The sequence below is a fragment of the Anas platyrhynchos genome, chromosome 8 (genome assembly GCF_047663525.1).
Source record: "Anas platyrhynchos isolate ZD024472 breed Pekin duck chromosome 8, IASCAAS_PekinDuck_T2T, whole genome shotgun sequence".
Lineage (NCBI taxonomy): Eukaryota > Metazoa > Chordata > Aves > Anseriformes > Anatidae > Anas > Anas platyrhynchos.
This window is the reverse complement of record NC_092594.1, coordinates 16,639,502-16,665,319: the sequence shown is the minus strand read 5'-3', so window position 1 is coordinate 16,665,319 and position 25,818 is coordinate 16,639,502. Positions and strand designations below refer to the sequence as shown.

General features: G+C 62.3%; 5 protein-coding genes across 14 annotated transcripts; 4 read left to right on the top strand and 1 right to left on the bottom strand.

The window, feature by feature from the left end:
- Positions 1-452: 452 nt before the first annotated feature.
- On the bottom strand, positions 453-10,715 carry FAM78B (family with sequence similarity 78 member B). 5 transcript variants are annotated; one of them, XM_072041698.1, is made up of 4 exons: positions 10,678-10,715; positions 8,631-8,703; positions 7,852-7,998; positions 453-3,921 (listed from the first exon to the last, which is right to left on the bottom strand). In XM_072041698.1, the coding sequence occupies exon 4, from the start codon at positions 3,771-3,773 to the stop codon at positions 3,399-3,401; it is 375 nt and encodes a 124-aa protein (XP_071897799.1). In that variant the 5' UTR covers positions 3,774-3,921; positions 7,852-7,998; positions 8,631-8,703; positions 10,678-10,715; the 3' UTR covers positions 453-3,398. The 5 variants fall into 5 exon arrangements, 4 of the variants coding, with proteins under 4 accessions (XP_071897799.1, XP_027318455.1, XP_005027459.1 ...); XR_003498741.3 differs by lacking the exons at positions 7,852-7,998; positions 8,631-8,703; positions 10,678-10,715 and adding an exon at positions 6,014-6,459 and having other exon boundaries at positions 453-2,687; positions 2,788-3,921; XM_027462654.3 differs by lacking the exons at positions 7,852-7,998; positions 8,631-8,703; positions 10,678-10,715 and adding an exon at positions 6,014-6,459.
- On the top strand, positions 6,365-10,113 carry PLPP6 (phospholipid phosphatase 6). Of its 2 annotated transcripts, none has more exons than XM_038182960.2 (3): positions 6,365-6,505; positions 7,280-7,711; positions 9,340-10,113. In XM_038182960.2, exons 2-3 carry the CDS (start codon positions 7,318-7,320, stop codon positions 9,708-9,710), a joined length of 765 nt encoding a protein of 254 aa, XP_038038888.1. In that variant the 5' UTR covers positions 6,365-6,505; positions 7,280-7,317; the 3' UTR covers positions 9,711-10,113. The 2 variants fall into 2 exon arrangements, with proteins under 2 accessions (XP_038038888.1, XP_071897800.1); XM_072041699.1 differs by having other exon boundaries at positions 6,482-6,538.
- Positions 10,716-11,004: 289 nt separating the features above from the next.
- On the top strand, positions 11,005-14,632 carry LOC101791690 (flavin-containing monooxygenase 5-like). Its single transcript, XM_038182954.2, has 8 exons — positions 11,005-11,765; positions 11,974-12,162; positions 12,243-12,405; positions 12,636-12,778; positions 12,937-13,136; positions 13,249-13,598; positions 13,732-13,804; positions 13,931-14,632. The coding sequence occupies exons 1-8, from the start codon at positions 11,634-11,636 to the stop codon at positions 14,274-14,276; spliced, it is 1,596 nt and encodes a 531-aa protein (XP_038038882.2). The 5' UTR covers positions 11,005-11,633; the 3' UTR covers positions 14,277-14,632.
- A 342-nt stretch (positions 14,633-14,974) lies between these two features.
- On the top strand, positions 14,975-18,702 carry LOC101804116 (flavin-containing monooxygenase 5). The gene is made up of 8 exons (XM_038182953.2): positions 14,975-15,283; positions 15,949-16,137; positions 16,216-16,378; positions 16,463-16,605; positions 16,939-17,138; positions 17,216-17,565; positions 17,866-17,938; positions 18,018-18,702. Exons 1-8 carry the CDS (start codon positions 15,149-15,151, stop codon positions 18,373-18,375), a joined length of 1,611 nt encoding a protein of 536 aa, XP_038038881.2. The 5' UTR covers positions 14,975-15,148; the 3' UTR covers positions 18,376-18,702.
- Positions 18,703-18,810: 108 nt separating this feature from the next.
- PRKAB2 (protein kinase AMP-activated non-catalytic subunit beta 2) lies at positions 18,811-25,790 on the top strand. 5 transcript variants are annotated; one of them, XM_038182956.2, is made up of 9 exons: positions 18,992-20,354; positions 20,462-20,562; positions 20,892-21,069; positions 21,212-21,402; positions 22,127-22,220; positions 22,782-22,902; positions 24,090-24,223; positions 24,445-24,513; positions 24,952-25,790. In XM_038182956.2, the coding sequence occupies exons 3-9, from the start codon at positions 20,908-20,910 to the stop codon at positions 25,027-25,029; spliced, it is 849 nt and encodes a 282-aa protein (XP_038038884.1). In that variant the 5' UTR covers positions 18,992-20,354; positions 20,462-20,562; positions 20,892-20,907; the 3' UTR covers positions 25,030-25,790. The 5 variants fall into 5 exon arrangements, with proteins under 5 accessions (XP_038038886.1, XP_038038883.1, XP_038038887.1 ...); XM_038182958.2 differs by lacking the exons at positions 18,992-20,354; positions 20,462-20,562 and adding an exon at positions 18,811-18,959 and having other exon boundaries at positions 22,782-22,896; XM_038182955.2 differs by lacking the exons at positions 18,992-20,354; positions 20,462-20,562 and adding an exon at positions 18,811-18,959.
- The last annotated feature ends 28 nt before the right edge of the window (positions 25,791-25,818 follow it).

The window sequence follows — 25,818 nt, the reverse complement described above, 5'->3', positions numbered from 1 at the left end:
CCCAGTGCCCTCACAGCCAGCGCCTGTCCTCCAGCACCCCGACACGCCAGCCAGGCCACCCCACTGGGGACATCCTTGCCTAGAAGCAGCTGCCTTTCAGGCTGGGAACTCCCCCTTTTATTGCCAAAATAAATTCCATTCATACCTAATTGCTGTCAGGGATAACACACTGAATATTTCTGCAAGAAGTGGGAGGGGGAGCTGCAATTCCAAAGGGGAAACCTCCCTTCTCTGGGCATTTTCTCAGCACTCCCCAAGCTTGACAGCTTCCCAAATCACCCACAAGCTGCGAGAGCTGCTGGTTTCTTGCAGGAGCGTGGCAAGAAACGCCCTCCCCTTGATCTGATTGCCCAAGGGAAGAGGGCAGCGCGCATCCCTCTGCATCCCTCTGCTCCTCGCGAGCTCGCCAGCCCGAGGCAGCCGGAGTTACTCAAGCAGACAGAACACCTGGGTTCCAGCACAGGTCGAACGTTTTGCTTTTAATCCCAGAGAAGTGAAATGCAACGTTTGTTCGAGTTTGCAATAACATCCAAAGACAGAAGTCCAAGCCCCCTACTCGGTAAAGTCATTTGTGTTTAAGGCACTCTGCAAAACCAGCTTTCGTCTCCTCTTCCTTCCGATTTTCCCCAGACGGCAGCAGAATACCTGATTTTTCTCTTTCCTCCGTAGCGACACCCACGCGTCCTCGCTCCGATCACCATCTCCGGAAATTGGCAACAGCAAATTCAGCGCGAGCCAAACAGAAAGACACCAGGAGGCCGGGCCGATAAATAGGGACGGGCACGGGAGGGAGCGCAGCGCCTGGGGAGGGGGCACAAGGGGGCTTCTGCGGGGAAAGGACGGGCACGGGACGTCCTCCCTGCAGGCATCTGCATCGTCCCCCTTCCTTTTCCCCAGTTCTCCCTTCCCTCCCAAAAGGGGACAGGATGGGAGCAGGTGCCCGCGAGCAACCCTCCCCATCGGCGCTCCCGAAATCCATGGGGAAGGGGGGAGGATATAAGGGGGGACCCAGCCACCCCTGCTGACCCCCCCCGCCCCGCGTTCCAGCCGTCGATAAATACAAATCAATAAATAAACGTCAAATAAATAAATAAATAGATAAATAAATAAATACAAATAGGGGAACCAATAAATAAGCCGGGGAGGAGAGGGGCGGCGGTGCCGGCGCCTGCCCCGCAGGCGTTCCCCTGCACCACGAAGCCATGCCCTAAAGCCAGAGGGACGGACGGACGGACGCTTCCCGCAGCGCCTGAGCGGCGTGGGGGCACGGCCCCAAAAACGCCAGGGGATGGAGGAGAAGGGGGCACCTCGGGATCCTCCCTGAGATAACGAGGCGCCAGCTAGGAGCAGGGAAGGAGGGAGGAGGCGGCCCCACACCTGCACCCCCCTGGTCCCAGCACCGCTGCCGTGACCATCGCCTCTGGGGGAAAAACCCCAGCGGGTCAAAAATACCCTTTGTTGTTTTTTTTTTCTTATTTCGCACGGAAAGGTGCTTCCCCCTCTGCCTCCTCCCTCAAAGTTTGTAACAAATTGGATCTGAAGTTTCCAAGGGCTTGCCAGGCACACTTTTGATAAAGGAAACCTCAGCGATGGCTACAGCTGCCTGTGATTGTGCGTCGGTATGAAAACCCTGGCCGAATCTCACAAAAACGGGGCGCCCTGCAGCGCTCACCTCCCCCCGCAGGGGAGCAAAGCAAACCAGAGCCCAGCGCCTGCCTCCCCTTCACACCCTCCTCGCAGAAGGGTTCGCCCAGCCCTCACTGACCCCAAATCCGCCGGATCCCAGCCCACCAAACCGAGCGGGGCCGCAGCCCACAGCACCTGGAAGTGCTCGAGGTGCCGGCACGCAGAAGGGACAGAAGGAGCCGAACCCGTGGAAAACGCTGCCAAGGATCATAAATAGCCTGGGGATTTCACAAGGATTTTTGGTCTAAGACACCTGGGGAGTCCCTCTGCCTGCGGGGAGTGGCTCCCAGAGGCTCGGGGTGCGTGTCCCACGCTGGGGAAGCACCCCACAGCTCCGCAGCAGCAAAACCTCACAGACAGAGGGACAGCAGGGCAAAGCGAAGAGAGAAGGGAAAGCAGCAAAAGCCACATTCGTCTGCCCAGGCCCCTCGGGGGACACAGGGTGCCTGAATCTGGCCCTGGGCAGGGGCAGAGCCGCCATGGCTCCTGCTTCTGCTGCATCCAGGAGGGAGCAACCACCAGGGCACAGCTGGAAGAGAGGAAACGTCGCTCCCCTGCCGAAAGAAGCAGGGAATTGAGCGCCCAGCCCGCAGCACCAGCACCTCCTCGCCGACCAGAACGATGCCAGCGGTCCAGGCGGCGAGGCAAGGGCAGGGGGCGAGGAGAAAGGCAAGTAAAAAGGAATCCCTTATCTGCCAGACAGCTGCAGCGGCACAAGGCAGCGCGCTCTCCTCCTCCCCGTGCGCACCCCTGAGCTGCTCAGCTCCACGGGTGGCTCCGGATGAGGTCCCCACACGAGCAGGCGTTTGCAGGGAAGATGAGCAAGCGCCCAACTTGTCGCTCACGGGCTCCCGTCGGCAGTGGAAGCACCCGAATCCTGGAGTACCTCCAAGGATTTTTGGCTACCACGCAAACGCCGTCAGTAACTGCCTGCTCTCCCTCGCCTGGGTAAACAGGCGCCGCTCGCGGCTTCTCTGCTGGCTGAGGATTAATTTTTGCTTCTGCAAAAAAAAAAATTTAAAAAAAAATAAAAAAAATAAAAAGGAAAGAAAAGGGCTGGCGGGAATGGGGAGGCTGAGGAACTGCAAAGATTTAGTGCACCTTAAAACTAAGGGACGGGTAACCTGCCCTTAGGTCTCACGCCAAGATGGGAATGAACTACGCCACCTCCTACGTTCACGACTACTCCAAACACACCGAGATGCATGCAAAACGTCCCGCTGCGGGGAGCCCCTCTCGGGCACAGACGCCCCCTGTCACCGGGCTCCCGCGCTGCTCCCAGGCCCTGCCAAGTCCCAGCGAGCGTGACAACGGGCTGATTATCCATCCAAAATGCATAGGTAGAGACACCCAGGGGCAGGGCGGCTGCGCAGAGCCCCCCGCCCCAACTGGCAGGCATGGTCTCGATGGTCTTGACTCTTCTCCGGCTGACGGGGTGGAAGCAGCATTTGCCACAGGCACGGTTGGATGGCGCTCTCGCTCCTCACGTCTCCCTGCAGGGAAGCAGGAGGTGGTTAGCCAAGCCAGCCTCTTTGCCAGCCCTAGGAGTGCTTAAATCCACCTCCTGGGGGGGATCCACCAGCTCGGCGGCCGGGCCAGGCTGACGCTCTCTTTCCAGCTGAGGAGAAGCCGTGTTTCCAAGCGCAGCTACAAAAGGCAGGCGAACCCAGGAGGTCTGCTTTGGCTCAGGAACCACGCGCCCCGGTGCTGCGCTACTTGGGCGGTATCACCACTATGGGCTGGCCTCGCTTGGGTCTCCACATGAGGACTTGGGCATCATTGGCGTTGGGTTTCACTAGTGCGTTGGGCGGGATGGGCTCCATCCTGCTCAGGATCCGCGGCTGCTCCTGCTGAGTCCTGCCCACCAGCCGTGCCCGCTGGCCCAGGAGCTGCATGGGATCAACCTCAATGTCCACCCGCATCCTCCACTTGATGGTCTGCAGGATGATCTTCTCCTTGGTGGTGGTGTTCATGGCCACCAGCCAGGTGGTGAAGCTCTGGTCCCTTTTAATCCTGGTCAGCAGTGGCACGTTGCTGTTGCTCACGGGGACAGCCCACGTCACGCTGGGGTAGAAGTTGTCGTTCATGCTCACCGAGAACCTGGAGATCTTGTTCGTGGGGCCGACCAGGGTCACCGTTTCCGTGGTGTTGCCGTACCAGGGGTAGCTCACCCCATCGGAGTCGCTGATGGCTTTTACTCTTCCTTCTCGCAGGTCGGGCAGCTCCCAGCTCGACCTAGGGAACGGAGAGAGAAGGGGCAGGTTATCGGGGAACCGGAGACAGCAAGGGAGGGACTGAGGCGAGCCCCAGTGTGCCAGCACCTGCTTTAGACCAGGGGGAGAGAGCACAGATAAAGGGATAACGATTCAGCCCAAAATCCCCCTGAAAAAGCCATTTCTGCTGCAGCCACCGGAGGCTTCGTGCCCAGCCAGAGCCACGCACCAGAGCCCGTCTCTGGCATCAGCCACCAGATCCTCCCTCCGGCAGCGCTGACTCAAGAGCAGAGCTTGGGAACCATCTTCCCACCTGCAGGAAGCCACCGAGGACCTCATTCAAGCACAAATTTGTCTTCAGCTCCTTCGCTGAGTCAGTCGGGGCCAGCAGAAGCCTCCGCTCTGCCAGCACAACAGCATTTTAATTAACCTGCCGTCTAACCAAACGGGCCAAAACTCATTTCTGAGCCTTCCACGGGTCACGCTCTCCTTAATCAGCTCTTGATCTAAAGAAAGAAAGGAGAAAAAGGAAAAAAAAAAAACAAAAAAACCTCGCTGTGTGTCAGCTGCAGCACCGCCACGCCGAGCCTGGAGCAGCTCCCCCCATGCCTGCAGCTCCGTCTGCGATTCCTACACCCCTAAATATAGGCTGAGACACATGTGCGGCAATTAAATATCACAATTCCGCCTGCTGCCGCTGCGATGAAATCCCTGCCGCGCTGCTGGGGTTGTGGGGGGGGGGGGGAAATTCCAGCCAAAATCTTGGCTGCGGCCCACACCAACACCGCCAGGCGGGCGCGGCCAGGCAGGGGATCTCCACGTGGCCGCTACGAGCTGCGAACGGGGCCGGCGGCCACCTGGCTCCGGCGAGCCCTAGCCCAGCTCTCGGGCGTCTTTCCTAAAGTCCCGAGAATGGGGAAACCCACACAATTTTGAATCCACGCTTTTAAATTTAAAGCCACCCAGAGCGAGAGGTGGTCAAGGAGCAGAGCGGGGCCGGGGGAGCTGCTCCAGCCCCAGCTGGGGCCATGCGGACCCCATGGGGCTTTCTGTGAGCCCCCCCCTCCTGTCTGAGAGAAATCAGGGCTCTGCTGCTCCCGGGGAAGGAACCGGGAGAAACGAGGTCGGTGGGACGGGACGGGGACGGGCCTGGCTGCAGACGTGCGCCTCGGTGTCCTCCTGAGCCACCTGCGTGGAGCCTTGAGGGGTTTCACCCCAAAACGCTCCCAGTAGGGTGGCAACAAGGGACACGAGGCCATGGCATTGAGGGAGGGCAGTGGGGAACCGTGCTGGGGCCTCTGTCCCCTCACAGAACCACAATGGGGTCTCTGTCCCCATCGTGTAATGGCACCGGGGTCCCTGACCCCTCACAGGGGGCCTGTTCCCTCACAGGACTGCTATGGGGTCTTTGGTGCCTTATGGGATGGTGCCAGGGCCTCTGTCCCATCATGTAATGGTACCAGGACCCCATCACCTCACAGGGCCACACTGGGGTGTCTGGCCCTGCACAGAATGGCAGTGGGGTCTCCGTCCCCATCATGTAATGGCAGCGGGATTCCATCGCCTCACAGGGCCTCAATGGGGTCTCTGACCTCATAAGGAATGGCACCAGGGCCTCTGTCCCCATCATGTAACTGCGCTGGGACCCCATCACCTCACAGGACCACTGTGGGGTCTCTGACCTCATAAGGAATGGCACCAGGTCCTCCATCCCCGTCATGTAATGGTACCAGGACCTCCATCCCCTTCACATAATGGTACCGGGACCCCATCACCTCACAGAACCACACTGGGGTTTCTGGCCCCTCATGGAATGGCACCAGGCCCTCTGTCCCCATCACATAACTGCGCTGGGACCCCATTACCTCACGGCACCACTCTGGGGTCTCTGACCCCTTAAGGACTGCCACCAGACCCTCCATCCCCATCACGTAATAGTGCCAGGACCCCACCACCTCCCAGCACCACACTGCGCCCTCTAACCCCTTCCAGCACACCCCCAGAGCCCCCATCCCCACCACGCAACCTCGCCAAGCCCCCCGGCAGCCCCTCACCCCGACCCTAAGGCACCCCCCACACCCCCCAAATGCCCACCCCACACGCCCGCAGCTCACACGCCGAGGTCGCTGTAGGTGTTGTAGAACTCCATGTGGTTGCAGGCCTGGATCCAGCCCACCACCCAGGTGTGGCGGCGGGCGATGGGCGGCATGAGGACGCGGGCGGAGGCGCGGAAATAGGGCGTGCGGTAGCGCAGCACCACGGGCGAGCTCTCCTCGATGGCGGTGGCGGCGGGCTCGATGGTGGCGGACACGTCGGACACCACGATCTGCTCCCGCCGCACCCGCGCCTTGCACGCCACGCTCTGCAGGCAGCCCATGGCCGCCGCCCGCTCCTCCCCGCCGCTGTTACCGCCCGGCCCCCCCCCCTCCCCCCCGGCCCGGTATCACCGCCATCGCCCGGCACCGGCACCGGCACCGGCACCGGCACCGGGAGGGCGAAGGCGCCGCCGCCGCCGCTCTTGAGGCCCTCGGCGGCCACCGTCTGCCGGCACCGCCGCTAGGGGGAAGGGGGGGAAGGAGGCGGCGGCGCTCGCTGCGGTCGCTGTGGTAACGGGGGGCGGCACCGGGGGGACCGGGGGGGTACGGGGGGGTATAGGGGGTACCGGGGGGATACCGGGGGGCACCGGGGAGGTACAGGGAGGGTACGGGGGGGTACAGGGGGCACCGGAGGGGGAATTAGGGGGGACTGGGAGGATACTGGGGGTACTAAGGGGATACTGGGGGGTTACTGGTGGGCACCGAGAGGTACCGGAGGGGTACAGGGGGCACCGGAGGGGTACCGGGGGGCACTGGGGAGATACTGGAGGGCACCGGGTGAACGCACAGGGCACCGGAGAGATACTGGGAGGGTACAAGGGGCACCAGAGGGGTAGTTGGGGGATACTGGGGGCACTGAGGGGATACCGGGAGGGTACCGGAGGGCACCGGGAAGGTACCGAGAGGGTACAAGGGGCACCAGAGGGATACTTCGGGGATACTGGGAGGGTACTGGAGGGCACTGGGAGAGTACAGGGGGCACCTGGGAGGTACTGGGGGCACTGAGAGGATACCGGGGGGGTACCGGAGGGCACCAGGGGAGTACAGGGGGCACCGGAGGGGTACCAGGAGGCACCGGGGGGATACTGGGAGCACTGAGGGGATACTGGGAGGTTACTGGAGGGCACCAGAGGGGTACCGGGAGGCACCGGGGGGATATTCGGGAATACCTGAGGGCACTGAGGGACACTGGGGAGGTACCTAGGGGGCACCAGGGGCAGCTGGGCCTGTGAGGTGACAGCAGGAGGCAGCCCAGCAGTGAGTGACCTGCCTTGGCCTCTCCAGGTCTGGTCCCATCCCGGTCCTGTCCCCATCCCTGCACCATGCCCAGCCCTCGCAGCAGCCGCGAGCGCCGCGCTGGCCGCCCAGAGTTCGTGTCCCTGCTGAGCCAGCGCGGCCCCACAGCCCCAGACAGCCCAAATCGCCGCCGTGAATCCGGGGGCTCCGTGCCCCCGCCGCTGCCCGAGGAGGACTGCATGAGGCTGAACCCATCCTTCGTGGGCATCGCCCTCAGCTCCCTGCTCGCCGTCGACCTCTGGGCCTCCAAGCGCCTGGGAGTGTGCGCCGGGGAGGCCTCGGCCTGGGGCAGTGCCCGGCCGCTGCTGAAGGTGGTGGAGGTGTCGGGGCACGGCATCCCCTGGCTGCTGGGCACCTTCTACGGGCTCTGCCAGAGCGACAGCTCAGCTGCCAGGGAGGTGCTGCTCAACCTGCTCTTCGGTGAGGCCGGGAGGGGGCCGCCACGGCGGGAGGATGGGGCCCGAGGGATGGGGAAGGGCTGAGGAAAGCTGGGTGTCACAGCCCCGGGGGGGAGCCGTCTGGTTCCCAGCAGCTGGCACGTCTGCCCGGAGCTGCAGTACCTGGGTGGCTGCTCCGGCTTCCAGACATTGTGCCCATGCGGCACCTGGGTGGCTGCTCCGGCTTCCAAAAACCTGTGTCCATGTGGCACCTGGGTGGCAGCTCCAGTTTCCAAACACTGTGCCCGTGGGGTCGCTGCAGGCACTGATCTGTAAAAGCCAATGTGGAAACTTCACCCAAAGCATGCATTTTAATCACGCCTGGTGCTGCATTTCACCCCCCCAGCATCCTGTCCTAGGAGGTATATGTAAATTCATTTTTGCTCGCTTTGAAGCAGCGGTAGCGCCAGAACAACAGACCTTTCTGGATTCCCAACTTTTAAGCTGGGAAATTATAGGTGTCTCACAGTGATTGTTTGAATCTCGGTTTGCTTGGTGGGAACTGTATGCTTTTGTGCATCTTTTCCATTTAGCAGTACATGGTTAAAGTACAGCATCCCAGGAGAGCTGGTGGGAAGGGAGCTGGTGGCTTCTGCCCTCTTTCCACAGAATGGTTTGGGTTGGAAGGGACCTCAAAGCCCACCCAGTTCCACCCCCTGCCATGGGCAGGGACACCTCCCACCAGCCCAGGCTGCCCAAAGCCCCATCCAGCCTGGCCCTGGGCACTTCCAGGGATGGGGCAAACACCGCTTCTCTGGGCAGCCTGTTCAGTGCCTCACCTCCCTCGTAGTGAAGAATTTATTGCAAATATCTAATCCAAATCTGCCCTGTTTTAGTATAAAACCATTACTCAGAGCAAGCGTGTTCTGGCACCAGGGCCATGTCCAGCTAGAGCCACCCACCTTGGGGTCCTGCAGCACCCATGTGGGGAATGAGCTGAATCTCTCAAAATAAGTGATTGAACTAGGTTTACTTCTAAGAAAAAACAAAACAAAACACAAATTAGATTTGTTCTTAAATGATTAACCAAAGGGAGTAAACTAAAGTGACCGAAGGAAGGACTTTGTGCCCAGGCACAGGCCGTAGGGCAGAAATCAGTCTCTCAGACAAGATTTCCCTGGAAGAAGCAGCTCCTGCCAGCACCACGAGCTGGGCCGAGGTAGCGAAAGTGCTGCCTGGTGCGAGCAGCTGCTCTTGCCAAGTCCTGACGGAGCATTTCTCAGACACTTCACCTCTGACTTCTGCCACAGCAGCCTTTAGACTCCTGGGAGCAAGCTGCTGTTGTTTAGTTCACCCTTTACTCAGCTCTTAAAAACGGGGTGTTTAACTTGTACACTGGGGCCCCCAGCAGCAGGGAGAAGCCAGATGTGGAGCTGCAAGCCCCCAGACCCACCGAGGACACAGGCACCCCCCTCACACCAAGGGGCAGCTGAGGTGGATTGATCATTTACCTGGGTCAAAGCAGGGCGTGCAGAGCCCTGCTGAGTCAGCAGAGGCAGGCAGGGAATGTTAACCCTGCCGGGGCTTTCAAAACAAGGCAGGATTTGAGCCCTGAGCTGCGAATGCTGGGTTTTACACCAATAAATTTCTCCCTCCTCTTCCTCCTCCTAGCCTTGCTGCTGGACCTGGTGCTGGTGGCGGTGGTGAAAGGCATCGTGCGGCGGCCGCGGCCCACGCACAACAAGATGGACATGTTCGTCACCGTCTCGGTGGACAAGTACTCCTTCCCCTCGGGCCACGCCACCCGCGCCGCCCTGGTGTGCCGCTTCGTGCTGCACCACCTGGTGCTCGCCGTGCCGCTGCGGGTGCTGGTGGTGCTCTGGGCCCTCGTCGTCGGCGTCTCCAGGGTGATGCTGGGCAGGCACAACGTGACGGACGTGCTCTTCGGCTTGCTGCTGGGCTACGGGCTCTACAGCGTGGTGGAGTACTGCTGGCTCTCCCCGCTCAACGCGCCTGCCCTCTTTGCTCTCTGGACCCACTGAGAGCCTCCCGGAGGAGGAGGCTCACACCCCGTTCTCTCCATACACACGCACAGAGAGAAAGGGGGCTACCGGGACTCGAACTGAGATTTTCCAGCCAAAATTTCACACTAGCAACGCTGCAGGCTCCCAGGCCTGTGGGTAGGTGCTGTCTCGCCCTGCTGCGGGGCTGCCAGGCACAACGCAGAGCCCGGGGAGGGGTCAGTGCACCCCCTGGCAGCTCGCTGCTGATCTGTGAATCAGGGTGCCCTCGCCGGGCACCTGCTGTGTTAGCCAGCAGTGGGTGGAATAGCTGGGGCTTCGCAGAGGTTTCCCTGCAGCTGCCCATGTTAGCTGTGCGCTGTAAATACAGGTGATGCTGCTGCTGGGGCCTGTCCTCGGGTTTATAAAGAGCTCTGCCTGCTGAGCAATGCGTCTCCTTCCTATCACCCCTGGTTTAGGCGCTGCACCAAGGCCAACAGGGACACGGGCACCTGGCTCCCAGTGCTGCGGGGAAGGGAAGGGGGCAGCCAGGGGTTTGGGCCATTTTTTTCCCCCCTCCGCGGGATTTTCAGTCACCCGGGGGCAACAACGTGGAGCTGTACCACTGCCACGGCTCCCCTGCACTGCCATCATTCATCCTGGCAACCTTTTCTTCCAGTTTTTCTTGGCAGGAGAGGACCACCAGGAGTCCAGCTCCTGCCTCACCCTCTCCTGGGGCCTTAAAACATTCCCCCTTGCTGCGGGAATCGCCTCGCTGGGGGGTTAGGGGAAAGCCGTGACCCTCACCCAGCCCAGGGCTGCTCAGATCCCCGCCTGCGTTCCCCAAAACCCTCCTGAAGGTGAGGCTGCTCCTTCCACTGGGCGGCAGGCAAGGAACAGGGCTTCAGCAATCCCTTTCTGCCCTCTCAGGAGGAAGGCATTGCGGGGGAGTAGAGGGCAACAGCAGAGCTGCCAGGGACTCTGCCAGCCAGCGCTGATCCCACTGTACCTTGTAAAATGAGCCAAGAGCACAGATAATCAGGAAATTGATGGTGGCGAGGCCGCAGGCACCGCAGGCAGTGAGTGAGGGCTCTGAGCAGTGCTTAAATAGTGCTGGGGGTGTGAGGAATGATTGGGGCCAGGTGGGGCTGCTCGTGGCCATTAAGTTCCTGGAAAAAAAATAAGTAAAAAAAAAAAACAAAAACATGGCACTGATGCCCACACAAGGCCACGGTGAGGGCAGCAGGGTGCCGGGCAGCCTGTCCCATGCAGCACAGAGGTCGTGGTCCTGAGCACAGCAGGGGCAGAGTCCCAGCCTGTGGGGACTTTCGGTTCCTCTCGCAGCTGCCAAAGGAGAAGGGACAACACGACAGCAAGCCGTGCAGCCATTTCACAGCACAGCGGCGTGGGGAAGGACAGGAGGAAAGCCCAGATGAGTTGTCCTCCTTGTGCTGGCCCCGTTGGGCTGGCAGAGGGGTCACAGCAGAGCCAAGGGGAGCTGTGGGGCTGGGCAAGGGGTGGCCAGGAGTGAGCCACGGCTGTGGGGACGTGGATAACGCGGGGAGGGTGCCCCTGGGGCAGCCAGAGCCACTTCACCCACCCACAGGGTACCAGCGGTATTCGGCGTAAGCAGGTCTGTGCTGATCCCGATAATCCTGCAGGTAAAAGTTCAAGGCAATGTTTGATTTTCCAGCGTGCACGCCGCGGGGCTGAGCTGCCCCTTGCCCCGCTCCGGGCAGCCCCCCGAGGTGTCCCCCGCCGCGGGGGACCCCAAGCGTGCGCCGGGGCAGCTCCTGGCCCAAATCTCTGCCGGAAAAACGAAGCATCCGGAGCGAGCCAAGAGCTGGCAGCCTGCCCTGTGGCTCCGTGGGAGGAGTGAGGGCAGGGGAGGCTCCCCCTCGCCGCCGAGCGCCATAAAGCCAGGCCACAAGCGGCCCCGGCTGAGGCTGGGTGGCGCAGGGCGGCATGGCGAGGCGGGTGGCTGTCATCGGCGGGGGCAGCAGCGGGCTGTGCGCCATCAAAGCCTGCCTGGACGAGGGGCTGGAGCCCGTCTGCTTCGAGAGGAGCAGGGACATCGGGGGGCTGTGGAGGTTTGAGGTAAGAGGTTGGAGGTAAGCCGTGCCGGCTGCGGGTGTCAGCAGGGCACCGAAGCCGGCCACGGGGCAGTCCTGGGGCAGGATCTGTGCACGTCCCGGTGGGTCCCGGGGAGCCTCACGGTGGCAGAACCCCCCCGGCTCCATCAGGAGGCAGTGACCTGCACGGGGCCGGGGCCAGCGGGACGCTGAGCCGTGCCCCGCGCCCGCAGGAGCAGCCCGAGGAGGGCCGCGCCAGCATCTACCGCTCCGTCATCATCAACACCTCCAAGGAGATGATGTGCTTCAGCGACTTCCCCATCCCCGACGACTTCCCCAACTACATGCACCACTCCAAGATCATGGAGTACTTCCGCATGTACGCCCGGCGCTTCGACCTGCTGCGGCACGTCCGCTTCAGGGTGAGAGACGGGGACCTTTGGGGGGGACACACATGGGGTCGGGGGGCACGAAATTCTGATTCCCGCTCCCCCCTGCCCAGACCAGCGTGTGCCGCGTGTCCAAGCGCCCCGATTTCGCCTCCACGGGCCGCTGGGAGGTGGTGACCGAGAGCGAGGGCAAGCAGCAGTCGGATGTCTTTGACGCCGTGCTGGTGTGCACCGGGCACCACACCGACGCGCACCTCCCGCTGCACACCTTCCCCGGTACGCCCCGCACCCCTCGCTGTGAAAAAAAAGCCCCCAAAAAGCCGTGCTGTGGCTGTGCCTGCTCTCCTCGCTGCTTTTTCTCCCAGTTCCATGGGTTTTCCTGCGTGGTTTGGCCCTGGGGTGGGTCTGGCAGAGCCAGGGAAGGCTCCCCGGGGTCACAGCACGGATCCTGCTTCGTTTTGGGGGGGCCTCCAGCCCGGCACATTATCCCTCCTCCCTCCCCACAGGCATCGAGAAGTTCAAGGGCAGCTACCTGCACAGCCGCGACTACAAGGACGCCCAGGACTACAACGACAAGAGGGTCGTTGTCATTGGGATCGGGAACTCGGGCTCGGACCTGGCTGTGGAGATCAGCCAGAAGGCCAAGCAGGTGAGCAGCAGCAGTGGGGTCCCCTGGTGGCACCATCCCCAGGTGGGACACCGCAGGCTTGGGACCACCACCTCCACGAGGACACCCATTTTTGGGGGGGTCTTTGGTGTCCCCACCACCGCCACAGCTCTCAGGAGGTGACTTTCCTGTTCGCCCAGGTCTTCCTCAGCACCCGCCGCGGCGCGTGGATCTTCAACCGCGTTGGGCAGCAGGGCTACCCCATCGACATCGTCTTCACCACCCGCCTGAAGGCGCTGATGCAGCAGCTGCTCACCTCCTCCATGGCGAGCAGCTTCACGGAGCGGCAGCTCAACATGAGGTTCGACCACGCGCACTACGGCCTGAAGCCAAAGCACAGGTGACAAGGGATGCACCCTCCAATGCCACCCCTGGGGACGAGCACCCCTGGGGCAGGACACCGCAGCTTCTCCCCACCCCGCTGCCCTGACGGCTCCTTCTGTGTCCTCCAGGGTCTTCGACCAGCACCCGACCGTCAACGACGACCTGCCCAACCGCATCATTTCGGGCAGGGTGCGGGTGAAGCCCAACGTCCGGGAGTTCACGGAGACATCTGCCATCTTCGAGGACGGCACCAGGGAAGACATTGACGCCGTGGTCTTTGCCACGGGGTACAGCTTCTCCTTCCCCTTCCTCGAGGAGTGCGTGAAGGTGGTGGAGAACCAGGTCTCCCTCTACAAATACGTCTTCCCTGTCGACCTGGAGAAGCCAACGCTGGCTTTCATCGGCTTCATCCAGCCCCTGGGAGCCATCATGCCCATCTCGGAGCTCCAGTGTCGCTGGGCCACCCGCGTCTTCAAGGGTAAGCGAGGCAAAATTCCCCCGGAGCCTGCAGCCCCACAGCTGGGGCAGACGGTGCCCAGCTGTGTCTGGGAGGCAGCAGCCAGCCGTGCCTTTGCTCGTGCAGCCCCCTGAGCTGTGCCTCTTCCCCCCAGGGCTGAGCACGCTGCCGCCGAGGCACACCATGGAGGCTGACATCAAGCACAAGAAAGAAGAGATGGCCAAGCGGTAAGACACCACCAGGAACCAGCTGGGATGAGGCAGGGGCAACACAGGCTAGCGGGGGCTGCCGGTGGGCTCCCGTGGCTACGTGCCAGCAGAGAAAGGGCTCCAAGCCTCCCTCCCTGCCCGCAGGTACGTGGCGAGCCGGCGGCACACCATCCAGGTGGATTACATCCCCTACATGGACGAGCTGGCCTGCCAGCTGGGCGTCAAGCCCAACCTGCCCCTGCTCTTCCTCACCGACCCCCCGCTGGCGCTGGAGGTGCTGCTGGGGCCCTGCACCCCCTACCAGTACCGCCTGCGGGGCCCGGGAGCCTGGCGGGGTGCCCGTGCCGCCATCCTGACCCAGCGGCAGCGCGTCCTCCAGCCCCTGCAGACATGGCACGTGGAGGAGAACAGCTCGGCCTCCGTCCTGCCGCTCCTCCGCAAGCTGGCCGTGGCCGTGGCCGTCTTCGCCATCATCTTCCTCCTCCTCTAGGCCCCCGCTCGCTGCCTGGTGGGGTTGGCAAGGCCAGGAGGGGGCTGTGTGACCCCACAGCAGCCGTGCCCCCCGTGCCCGGAGGGCAATCCGCTTGCTGGCACAGCCCTGAGCAGCAAAGCTGAGCCTCCCAGATGTGGCAGCCCCAAATAATGCCCCGCGGCTGCAGCGGGATGGGGGAAAAACCCTGCCCTCGTGTAGGGAAAACCCCACCCTGCTCAGGCACTGCTGGCACCCAGCGGGGACTTGCCGGGCTGTTCTGTCACCTGCATACCCAAGGGACCTCCTCCGATGCTGATACCTTCACAGCGAAGGCACGGTGAAATTTCTAACTGGATTAAAGTGTCTTAAACAGAGCCAGGAACCTGTCCTGTTATTCACATCCCCCTGTATATCCACGGCAAAGCAGCCACGGATCTGTCCCACCCTGTCACACACAGCCCCATGGGGACACGGGTTGGGGACCTGGCACAGCGCCGGCTGCCCCGGCCACCACACACCGAGCCTGGCAGCAGTGCCCGGAGCATCCCCCCCCCATCTCGTTTTCCACCCCGTGACTTGCCAAAATTTGGAGCGGGGCCACGGCTCAGCCCCCACACCCAGGAAATTCCTGGGGGTGGCTCCGAGGTGGTTAAGCGCTTACCCAAGATAATGACCCCTTTGCGGCGGGAGGGAGGGCGGGTGGGAGGTGTGGCGCGACGCTGTGGGAACCTGTGGGAACCTGTAGATCACGTCTGGAGGAAACCTCTCGCAATGCCCCCGCTGCCCTCAGCCACCCCTGCTGGGAAGCACCGGGACGCCTGGTGCTGCCCGAGCGGCCCCGCACGCCTCCTGTGCCCCCCGCCAGCCTTTCCTTGCTGCCACCGCCGGCCATGGCTGCCCAGAGAGTGGCCGTCATCGGTGCCGGCGCCTCGGGCCTGTGCGCCCTGAAATGCTGCCTGGACGAGGGGCTGGAGCCCACCTGCTTCGAGAGGAGCGGGGACATCGGGGGGCTGTGGCGCTTCCAGGTAAGCCCCACACCGTGCCGGGCTGCCCAAGGACCCACGGCTGGGACCAGCCCTCACCCCAGGGCTCGCTGCTCTGCCTTCGCTCTTCCCATCCCCTCCCTTCCCCGCTGGCTTCTCTCCTACCCATCCCTTCCCCCATGCCCACCCCGCAGCTCCCCAGCTGCCCTGCTGCTGGTGGCATCCCTTCCCTACCTGTCCCCGTCCCCTCCTGCCCAGCCCGGCCCTGGCAGCCCGGGCTGCTCCTCTCCCTGCTCCTCTGCCTCTCCCACGCACCGGCACCAGGTGCTGCCTGCCCGGGGGAACCCCCGGATTTGTTCCTGCCCCCGCCGAGCGCTGCTGCTGCCTCTTTTCGCCGGGACCCCCGCCAACCAGGCGTGCCGCGCTGCCCTGCCCTGCCCTGCCACGAGCACGGGAGCCTGGGGCACGCTGCACGGCACCAGCCCGCGATTTGGGGCTGCTTGGCTACAACAACGCTGCTGCTTTTGCCCGTGGTTGGTGCAGAACGGTGATGGAGCAGAGCCAAGGCAGAGACACTGAGAGCAGGAACAGCCACTGAGCTGACACCAGCACCCTGTGGGGCTCGTGGGGCAGCGGCACCACGGGGGGCTTTGGGAACCCCTCGAATCTCCCCCTGGCTGGTGCTGAGCCGTGCCCCGCGCCCGCAGGAGCAGCCTGAGGAGGGCCGCGCCAGCATCTACCGCTCCGTCATCATCAACACCTCCAAGGAGATGATGTGCTTCAGCGACTTCCCCATCCCCGACGACTTCCCCAACTACATGCACCACTCCAAGATCATGGAGTACTTCCGCATGTACGCCCGGCGCTTCGACCTGCTGCGGCACGTCCGCTTCAGGGTGAGAGACGGGGACCTTGGGGGGGGACACAGGGGTCAGGGGGCTGCAAAACGCTGACACCCACTCCCCCCTGCCCAGACCAGCGTGTGCCGCGTGTCCAAGAGCCCCGATTTCGCCACCACGGGCCGCTGGGAGGTGGTGACCGAGAGCGAGGGCAAGCAGCAGTCGGATGTCTTTGACGCCGTGCTGGTGTGCACCGGGCACCACACCGACGCGCACCTCCCGCTGCACGCCTTCCCCGGTATGCCCCCCACGCCCCTGCCACCAGGTGCTTACCTCTCCCGAGGCCACCCGCACCCGGCACGGCTTTGCTCTTTTCTTGCAGGGCTGGAGAGTTTTGAGGGCTGGTACTTGCACAGCCGGGACTACAAGAGCCCGCGGGCCTTCACGGGGAAGCAGGTCGTGGTGGTCGGCACCGGGAATTCGGGCATCGATATCGCGGTGGAGCTGAGCCACACGGCCAAGCAGGTGAGCTGCGGAGCCAGCCAGGCTCGACACTCTCCTGCTCCTCTTTGCTCCCAGCCTGATTTTATTCCCTGCCCAAGCAATCTGTCTGAGTTTGGACCGGCAACAAGCTTCAGATGAGATGTCCCCTCTCCCTCACTGGGGTGTTTATTGAAAGAGCGATCCCATTCCAGGGGGCACCAAACAATATCTGCCCTCCCCCCAGCACTGCACCCATCCAAAGCGCCTCATCCCCTCTCAATCCACCCAAGGGGCACAGTGGGGTCAAAGAGTACCTGAACGGGACCGCAGTGGGACGTGGCTCGACACCGCTGCCTCCTTTCTCCTTCCTCCCAGGTCTTCCTCAGCACCAAGCGCGGGGCCTGGGTGATGCACCGGGTGGCGGAAGGTGGCTACCCCTTCGACTTCTCCTACCTCAGCCGCTTCATCCAGCTCCTCCGGAGCCTGCTGCCCCTCTCCGTGAGCAACTTTGTGCTAGAGAGGAAGCTCAACGCCCGCTTTGACCACTCGCTCTACGGCCTGCAGCCCCAGCACCGGTGAGCACCCAGGCAGTGCCGCGGGGACCTGCTGGTGTCCCCAGCCTGGCCCCACGAGCTCTGTTTGTGTCCTCCAGGGCCCTCAGTCAGCACGCGACCATCAACGACGACCTGCCCAACCGCATCATTTCGGGCAGGGTGCGGGTGAAGCCCAACATCCAGGAGTTCACGGAGACATCTGCCATCTTCGAGGACGGCACCAGGGAAGACATTGACGCCGTGGTCTTTGCCACGGGGTACAGCTTCTCCTTCCCCTTCCTCGAGGAGTGCGTGAAGGTGGTGGAGAACCAGGCCTCTCTCTACAAATTCATGTTCCCTGTCGACCTGGAGAAGCCGACGCTGGCTTTCATCGGCTTCATCCAGCCCCTGGGAGCCATCATGCCCATCTCAGAGCTCCAGTGTCGCTGGGCCACCCACATCTTCAAGGGTAAGTGAGGTGGGTGGAAGATGCAGCCAGGTGCAAAGCCAAGTCGTTCAGCTGGTGGCACCTCCTCCTCCTTTTGTTCTCCTCCTGTGTAGGAACAAAAACCAACACTGTATTTCACAACAAGCCTTGCACTTTTTAACCTTGCGGGGTCGGTAACAGGTCTCCTTGCCTGCAGCCTACTTTCTCCCTTATCTTTCTTTGCAAATGCCTCCCTCTTGCTCCCTGCTTGGTGGCAAAGCATGAGCAGAGGCCACGCTGGGTACAGAGGCCCAGCTCTCCCTCCTTCTTCTCCTTCCCCAGGGCTGCAGGAGCTGCCGCCAACCAGCACCATGCTGGCCGACATTGCGCAAACCAAGCAGAAGATGGCCGAGCGGTAAGGACCCTACAAAGCATTCCCCCTGCCGTCACCCCCACCCGGTGCCCACACACCGAGCCTCCCTCCCTGCCCGCAGGTACGTGGCGAGCCGGCGGCACACCATCCAGGTGGATTACATCCCCTACATGGACGAGCTGGCCTGCCAGCTGGGCGTCAAGCCCAACCTGCCCCTGCTCTTCCTCACCGACCCCCCGCTGGCACTGGAGGTGCTGCTGGGGCCCTGCACCCCCTACCAGTACCGCCTGCGGGGCCCGGGAGCCTGGCGGGGTGCCCGTGCCGCCATCCTGACCCAGCGGCAACGCGTCCTCCAGCCCCTGTGCGGCGCGGCCGGGCGTATGGGGCCGCGCTCCAGCTCGGTGCTGCACCTCCTCAAGGTGTGCTTCAGCATCGGGCTGATCGCCGCCACGCTCGTCTACGTCTTGCTCTCGTCTTAGCCCGAAAGGAAGGGGAACGGGGGTCCGGAACACCTGGTGTTGTTGGTCATATAGCTGTGTGGCTGTATGGTCATATGGCTATATGGTTGTATAGCTGTATGGTCTGAAATTTTGGGTACACCCTTGTGGCGCCAGGAGTTGGACCCCATGACCCCTGTAGGTCCTTTCCAATTCAGAATATTCTCTGATTTTACGATTCTGTGTTCTTATTCCTCACTTTTGGGTTTTGCTGGTGGGGGGGGACGCTTTGGGGACAGGTCTCACACCCCCACACCTCCCAGCACCACTACGGGCTGCAGAGGCCGGGACACCAACAACCCAAACCCCCCAAAAAAAGGCAATAAAGGCTCTCCCGGTGCCCCGGGGCTGAAGGACCAGGCTCTGCCCCTCCTTCGTCCCCACAGCCCCGCCACCGCCATGGCGGGCTGCCCACAGCAAAGATGGCGGCGCCCGGCCGGCCCGCCGTGAAGCCGCGCCGCCCTCACCCAAAATGGAGGCGGGGCAGAGCGCCCCGCAGAGGCCGGCGGTGGCGGCCGCCATTTTGAGCGGAGGCGGAGAGGCGGCGGCGGCGGCGTTGGGGGCAGGTGGGGCCGCGGCCGGGGGCTGCAGGGGGCTGGGGGGGCTGCCGGGGGGACGGGGACAGGGACGGGGACAGGGACGGGGTGGCGGCTGGGCGGCACGGAGGGTGCCCGGTGGGGGCTGTGGCAGCGCTCCGTGCCCCCCGCTGTCACCGGAGCCCCCCCGGTGTCGCTGCTCGGGGGCTGTGCCCTCATGGGGGACCCCAAAGCCCACCCAGCTCCAACCCCTGTCATGGGCAGGGACCCCTCCCACCAGCCCAGGCTGCCCCCAGCCCCATCCAGCCCTCAGGGCTGGGGCACCCGCAGCCCCTCTGGCAGCCTGTGGCAGCGCCCCACCGCCCTTATAATGAAGGATTTCCTCCTAACCCCTAAGCTAAACCTCCCCTCTTTTAGTTTAAAGCCATCCCCCCTCACCCCGCCGTTATCCCGTTGAGCAACGAGCTGCTCCCCATCGCTTTTAACCCTCAGGGCCTGGCAGGTTCGCTGGGGTGCTGCTGCAGAGGTTTGCTTGGGCTGTGGTGTCAGCAGCATTTAGGGTGCCTGGTCTGTAGGGACAGCCAAAGGGAGGGGATTCCTCGTAGAGAAGAGAAAGGGGAGCTTTGAGAAAGCCTGCTCGGGTCTGTTTCCATACAAGAGGTTCAGCCCTTCCCCCGTGCCTCGCAGCCCAGCAGTGAGGGAGCCGTAGCAGAGGTGCTGGGGGAAAAACCTCTGAACCCCCCCCTGCAGCCACATAGGGACGGGTTGTGGGGGGAGCTGCACAAACCTCTGGGCAAACCTCCTCTGGGGCAGAGGGGGAAGGTGTCGGGGTGTGTGGTGCTCCTCTCCCAGCCTGAGCACTCTTGGTCCTCACTGCAGGAGGGTAGGCGTGCAGGCTAGCTGTCCTCCAGCCTTTGGGATTTAAGAAATACTTCAGTAATTGCTCCGTAATGGGCTAAAGGCTGGCTTTGGCTGGCAGCCTCGCCTGGCACCCTGCGTATAACTCGATCTCCTAAACAAAGCCCCAGATGTTGCAGCTAAGCAGGTGAAGCAAGGCTGGCTGTCCTCCCGCCTTGCTCTGCGGAGCTGCAAAATAAAGCTGGGAAGGGGCTGAGAACCCCAACCCCTCCCAGCTGCCGAAAACCTGAGCCTGGAGACTCCCTCATAACCCTAATGGCTCTGGTGCTTGTCCCAGGAGGTGCGTGGCCAGCTGGGCCTGCGTTGCCTTCTCCAGGCTGGGCGAGATGGGGATGAGGGTGCCAGGGCGGCTGGACGTGCCCGTCCCCCCCGCTGTGGGACCTGTGGCAGCCTGAAGAAGACGTGAACGAGACAGGAACACCATCAGAGCTGAGCTTCCTGCGGGCACCACAGCAATAGCCCCTTGCCTTGGCCGAGCTCCAGCTTGGGCGATTCCACTCGGGCGCTGTAAGCGCTCCCTGCTGCTCCTGCCAGGCTCCAGGCTCTGCTCTTCTGCCCGCGAGCTCTTGGAGACGCGCTGGGAGCTGTTACACAGCTGCTACTTTCACTCTCAGGCTGTTTTCTTGCTGGACGTAGCATTTTTTTTCTGGAGAGCCCGACTGTGGGGCTGTGAAAGACGCTCTGTTAGCACCAAGCAACCCATCTGCCAGTAAAGGTTGGCTTTATTTTTCCCGTCTGTGCCCTGCTGCCTGGCGAGGGCTTGTGTAAGACGCGGCACGACTCATATCTGCCTCAGAACATAGCAATTAGCAGCGCAACTATCATGATGGTTCATAAGGATAGGGCTATAATTAGGTCAAGCTGTCTTGTTTGTTAAACTCCCCTCCAGCTCCCAAACTTGGCACTGGGGATGAACTTTGGGCCTTTTTTAGGCTTGCTGTCAGTCTGCCCTGGCCGAGGGCGCTGGGAAGCAGCGCTCTCGCTCCTCTCCTCGCTGCAGGAGCCCGCGGGCAGAGGCACGCTGCCCTCCTCTTCCTCCCCCAGGGGCTGCTGAGCTGCCATGGGCAACACCACCAGCGAGAGAGTGTCCGGGGAGCGCCATGGCTCCAAGTCCCACCGCTCCGACGGCTCCAGCACGCCCCACGCCGCCAAGGAGCACCCGCACAAGATCATGGTGGGCAGCACCGACGACCCCAGCGTGTTCAGCTCCCACGACTCCAAGGTAGGGGACGTTTGGGGTCCTGGCTGGCGCTTCAGCTTGTCCCAGAGCCCTGTGCTGGGCTCAGGCTGTTTGCATAGAGAGGGATTTTAGCGAGTGAAGTGAGGGGAAGGTGAGCGTGGCCCCCGTTGTCTCCGTGTCTCAGCCAGGCTCTGGTGTTCTTTGTCAGATCCCCGGGGACAAGGAGTTTGTGTCGTGGCAGCCAGACCTGGAGGAGTCGGTGAAACCATCCCAACAGGCTCGCCCCACTGTCATCCGCTGGGCTGACGGGGGCAAAGAGGTCTTCATCTCCGGGTCCTTCAACAACTGGAGCACCAAGATCCCGCTCATCAAGAGGTGGGCAGCCCCTCGGGTCACCCTGCGCTCTCCTCTCGGTGCCGGGCGCTGTTCCTCTCGCTCACCTGGCTTTTCTCGGCTCAGAATGCCTGAGCTGGAGGTCACCAACACACGGCCAGCTTCTCCCCGGGGTGGTGCTGCCATGGTGGTAGGAAGTTATGAAACAGTGGGATGGGACAGGACGGGCCGCTTTGTTTCCCAGCTGGATGCCACACGGCTGCAGCCCTGGCCCCAGTGCCCTGCCCAGGTGTGCTGCAGTTCCCTGGGAGCTCTTCCCCGGGCTGTGGCCTTACTCCATGCCTAGCGGGGGCTGTTGAGTTGTCCCTCACACATCTCCCTACCATCGTGATTTTCTTGTTGCTCTGCAAAACATCTCTGTTTTTCCTGGAAACGCTGTGCAGGACTCCAGGCACAACCCCAGTAAATATCTGGCATGGGTTTATCTCAATTCAGAGCTGTTGTGCTTCCTGCTCTCATCCTGCAGTGCCAGCACAAGTTTAGATGTGTTGTCCACACAGCCTTGCACGCCGCGTCTGACACAACGACTTCCCTGGGCACGCGGGACAGGGCTGCAAGCTGAACTCCTGTGCTCCTTGCAGCCGGGCTCCTAGGGGTTTGGGTCGTGCTGGGGCTCTGAGCGTGCTCATTTTTGGGACCCCACGGAAGGGCAGCGTCTAGAGCATCACTGGGGTGATGGTGCAGCACGTCTCTTCTCTCTGCACAGCCACAACGACTTCGTCGCTATCCTGGACCTCCCGGAAGGAGAGCACCAGTACAAATTCTTTGTGGACGGCCAGTGGGTGCATGACCCATCCGAGGTAACTCGCGAAGCTTTATCCCTGCAGATCTTGCCCTGGGCAAGAATTAGGAATGATGGGCCTGCAGCAGAGGGAGAGCAGGAAGAGCAGAGGATATCCACCAAAATAAAAGGAGAGCTCCATCCCATTCTGAAATCCTTTCAGAGGCTGGTTCCTATGGGTTTGGACATGCTGTATGGGAAGGTATTGGGTGCCAGTGAGACCCCAGAAAGCTTTAAAGGCCCATTTGGAGTCAGCTACATGGAAGGACAAGCCACGGGTCAGCATTCACTTGCAGGTTCTCCTCCAACCTGACTCACAAAGGATCAGGGAAGGAGAGAACACTTGCCCATCAGCATGTAGCAGGAAGGAGAATGAAAGCGGGAGGTGATGCAGGAGCCTGGGAGCAAAGGGAAATCCTCCCAGGGTAATCAGCAGAGATCTGCAAGCACAGAGTAGAGCTAGACTTTTGCCACCTGTGCTCTGAGATAATGACACAGCAAAGGCAGCATGGGCTGGGAGGGTCTGGGTGCGCTTCAGCTGAGGGTAACGCAGGAAGACTCTTACCTCTGCTCTCTCCAGCCTGTGGTCACCAGCCAGATGGGGACAATCAACAACCTGATTCACGTCAAGAAGTCTGACTTCGAGGTGTTCGATGCTTTGAAGGTGGATTCCCTGGAGAGCTCAGAAACCTCAGGTCGGGGTGAGTTTTTTCTGGCGTTGTGGCTTTGCATGCGCTATTCTCCACCTCCTGCTCTGAGACTCACTGCTCGGGGGGGTGAACGGACCCCCTGAGCAGAGGCGTAGGCCTGGAGAGATTCGGGTTTGGCAGCCTGTCCTGCCCGTGTCCTCAGCAGCCCGCAGCCACGGCCTCGTCTCCACGAGGGGCTGTGCTGCTGTAACTTGCTCTGTGCTAGCACCATCCCAGGGCAGGGTTGGTGCCCGCCTGCGGCTGCCATTTCAGACTGGTGAGCGCCGGGACCATCACCCCTTTCTGTCCGCTCGGCTGTGAGTAAGTCATCCGACCCGTGGCAGCAGCTAGGTGAGAGCAGCAGCCGGGTTATTTTCAGCAGCTGCCCCTGGTTTTCACGCCAGGGCGATTTGTACTGTTGCTGGCACGTCGCAAACCTTCCTCCGCTCGTCTTACAGCAGCAGGTTGGGTTACCACGCGGGCAGTGCTGGCAGGGAGCTCAGGCATAAACCCCATCTCAGGGGCAGCCCCAGCCTGAAGAGAAGCCCGCAAGCAGCAGCAGCTCCGAGGAGGTGGAGCCCTTCAGGGTGCTGGCTGTCCCCAAACGATGGGGTTGGATGTGGCTGGGAGATGCGGCCCGTCCCGCTTACAGTGCCAGCGAGCTCCTGTGGACCCTCACCCAGGCTGAACGGCTCCGAAACCAGCAATTCCCATCCTGGGACCTCCCCGTCAGGCAGTTGTGCAGCACCAGCGAGCTGTGCCTGCTGCAAAGGGTGCTGCTTGGGGGCTGGCCAGCTGCTTGGCCCGGGGACAAAGACCCTGCAGGGGTCTTGTGGGGGTCTCAGAGTGGATACCGCAGGCTGCCTGTGTTGTGTCAGTGCATGTGCCAGCCTTGGAAATGCCCAGGGCTTGCCTGGTTGCTTATTGTGCTGTGAGAAGTCTGGTCTGTTGCTATAGGATATGTGGCTAAGGGGAGACTAACGCCTGAAGACCCCTTTGAAACAGAACAAGCCACCTGCCCCCTAGCCGCTGTGGCTTCGAGCCGTGAGACGTGACAAGCCTGCACTGCTGCCCCACTGCATGCTAACCCATCTGCCCAGGCTGGGCTCATGGAACACATTAATGCCTGAAAGACCTTCTTGGATGCTGCTCTGAGCTTGTCAGTCCTGCTTTATCCGTCTCCTGTCTCTTCCCTTTAGACTTATCGAGTTCACCACCTGGCCCGTACGGCCAAGAGATGTACGTGTACCGGCCCGAGGAGCGCTTCAAATCGCCCCCCATCCTCCCGCCTCACCTCCTCCAGGTCATCCTCAACAAGGACACCAACATCTCGGTGGGTACCAGCACGCTGCCTGCATACAGATAACGTCACTTTTTCCTATTCACCGCTCTGGTTTGGCCCCTTGCTCTGCCTGGCGCTCAGCTGGGCCGTGTTCACGATCAGAATCAGCCACCCAGCAGCTCAGGTTGCCCGAGGTGGCAGCTCCTTGCTCCCCGTGGTGGTTGGGGTGTTCGGGGCTCTGCTGTTCCCTCCTGACACTCCTCTTGTCCTAGTGTGACCCAGCCCTGCTGCCCGAACCCAACCACGTCATGCTCAACCACCTCTACGCGCTCTCCATCAAGGTAAGGGCAGGACCTTGGGTGAGGAAAGGGGAGCAGCTGCGGCTCCCAGGAGCTGGGACCTGGGTGGAGATGGTGGCAGGGGGTTGAAAGACCCACGCAAGGAGCTCTCAGCTCCCTGGCAAAACGTAGCACACGCAGGGGTGTAGGTTGTGGCCTTACAGCCCCAAAATTCCCTGTAGCTGCCTTCCCACAGTGCGGCGGGGCTGGGATCTGCACCAGACCCTTCCCTCGCCTTGCCCTGGCTCCTTGTCACGGGGTGGATGCGTTTCACTGGCTGTGGGGCTTGGGACAGCAGAGACCCACTGGGGGGCTCCCCGACCCCACAGAGCAGCGGGAGCCCCTCGCTCACAGCTCTTTTGGGGTGTCCCGCTGCTGGGGTGGTGTAGCCGGGCTGCGTAGAGCCCCCACCTGCTCCAGCTGACGCTGTGCCTCCCGCAGGACGGCGTGATGGTGCTCAGCGCCACACACCGCTACAAGAAGAAGTACGTCACCACGCTGCTCTACAAGCCCATCTGAGCCGGGGCCTCGCCCGCCCCCCCACGCAGGACACGAAATGCCACTTTGTCTGCACACGCTGGGCCACGGGACTTGTGTGGGGACTGGCCGCCGGCTCCAGCCTCAAACCCGGCGGGGACGCAGAGCCCGAGCCTGCTGGGGCCGGTGCCACTGCCCCATCCTACTGGTGTGGTTTGATTTAAGCCCTGGTTCCCACCCACCTCCAGCTCCCCTTGGCTTCTGTGAGTCCAGGGCTGCTTTGCTGCTCACCAGAACAGCCTTTCCTCGCTCCCGACACGGAAAGGGCTTCACCTTACCCATCTCCTCCAGCCTGCGAGGGGCCTCGAGGCCGTCCTGGCACCATCCTCCGCCCAGGCCAGCAGCACTGCGTCCTCCTGCTGCCCTGGCGAGGAGTCTCCAAGGCCACACTGCTCGCTGGGGGCCCTGACTGCGTGGCTACCCCCTCCTCGTGCTCCCCAGCTTTGAGCTCGCAGCTCCGGCCGCAGCCCTCCGCCAGGTTCAGCGCTGAGGCAGCAGGAGGGAGGGAGCAGCCAAAACGCAGCCACGCTTCCCTGCTGCCAGGACAGCGCCCCGAAGGACTGAATGCCTGAACGCCCGCCCCGGTGGCACAGCGAGCGGGGCACCTGCGTGTGCCCGTGCTCAAGGGGGGGCCTGGGGAGGAGAGCGGGGCACGGCCGGTGCCCCAGCTGCACCGTCTGCTGCCGAAGCAGTGCCATGTGACAGGGTTTTCTCTATTTATTACAGTATTTATTGGTCTTGGTGCCGCTGGCCTGGTGTTGGAGGGGGGAT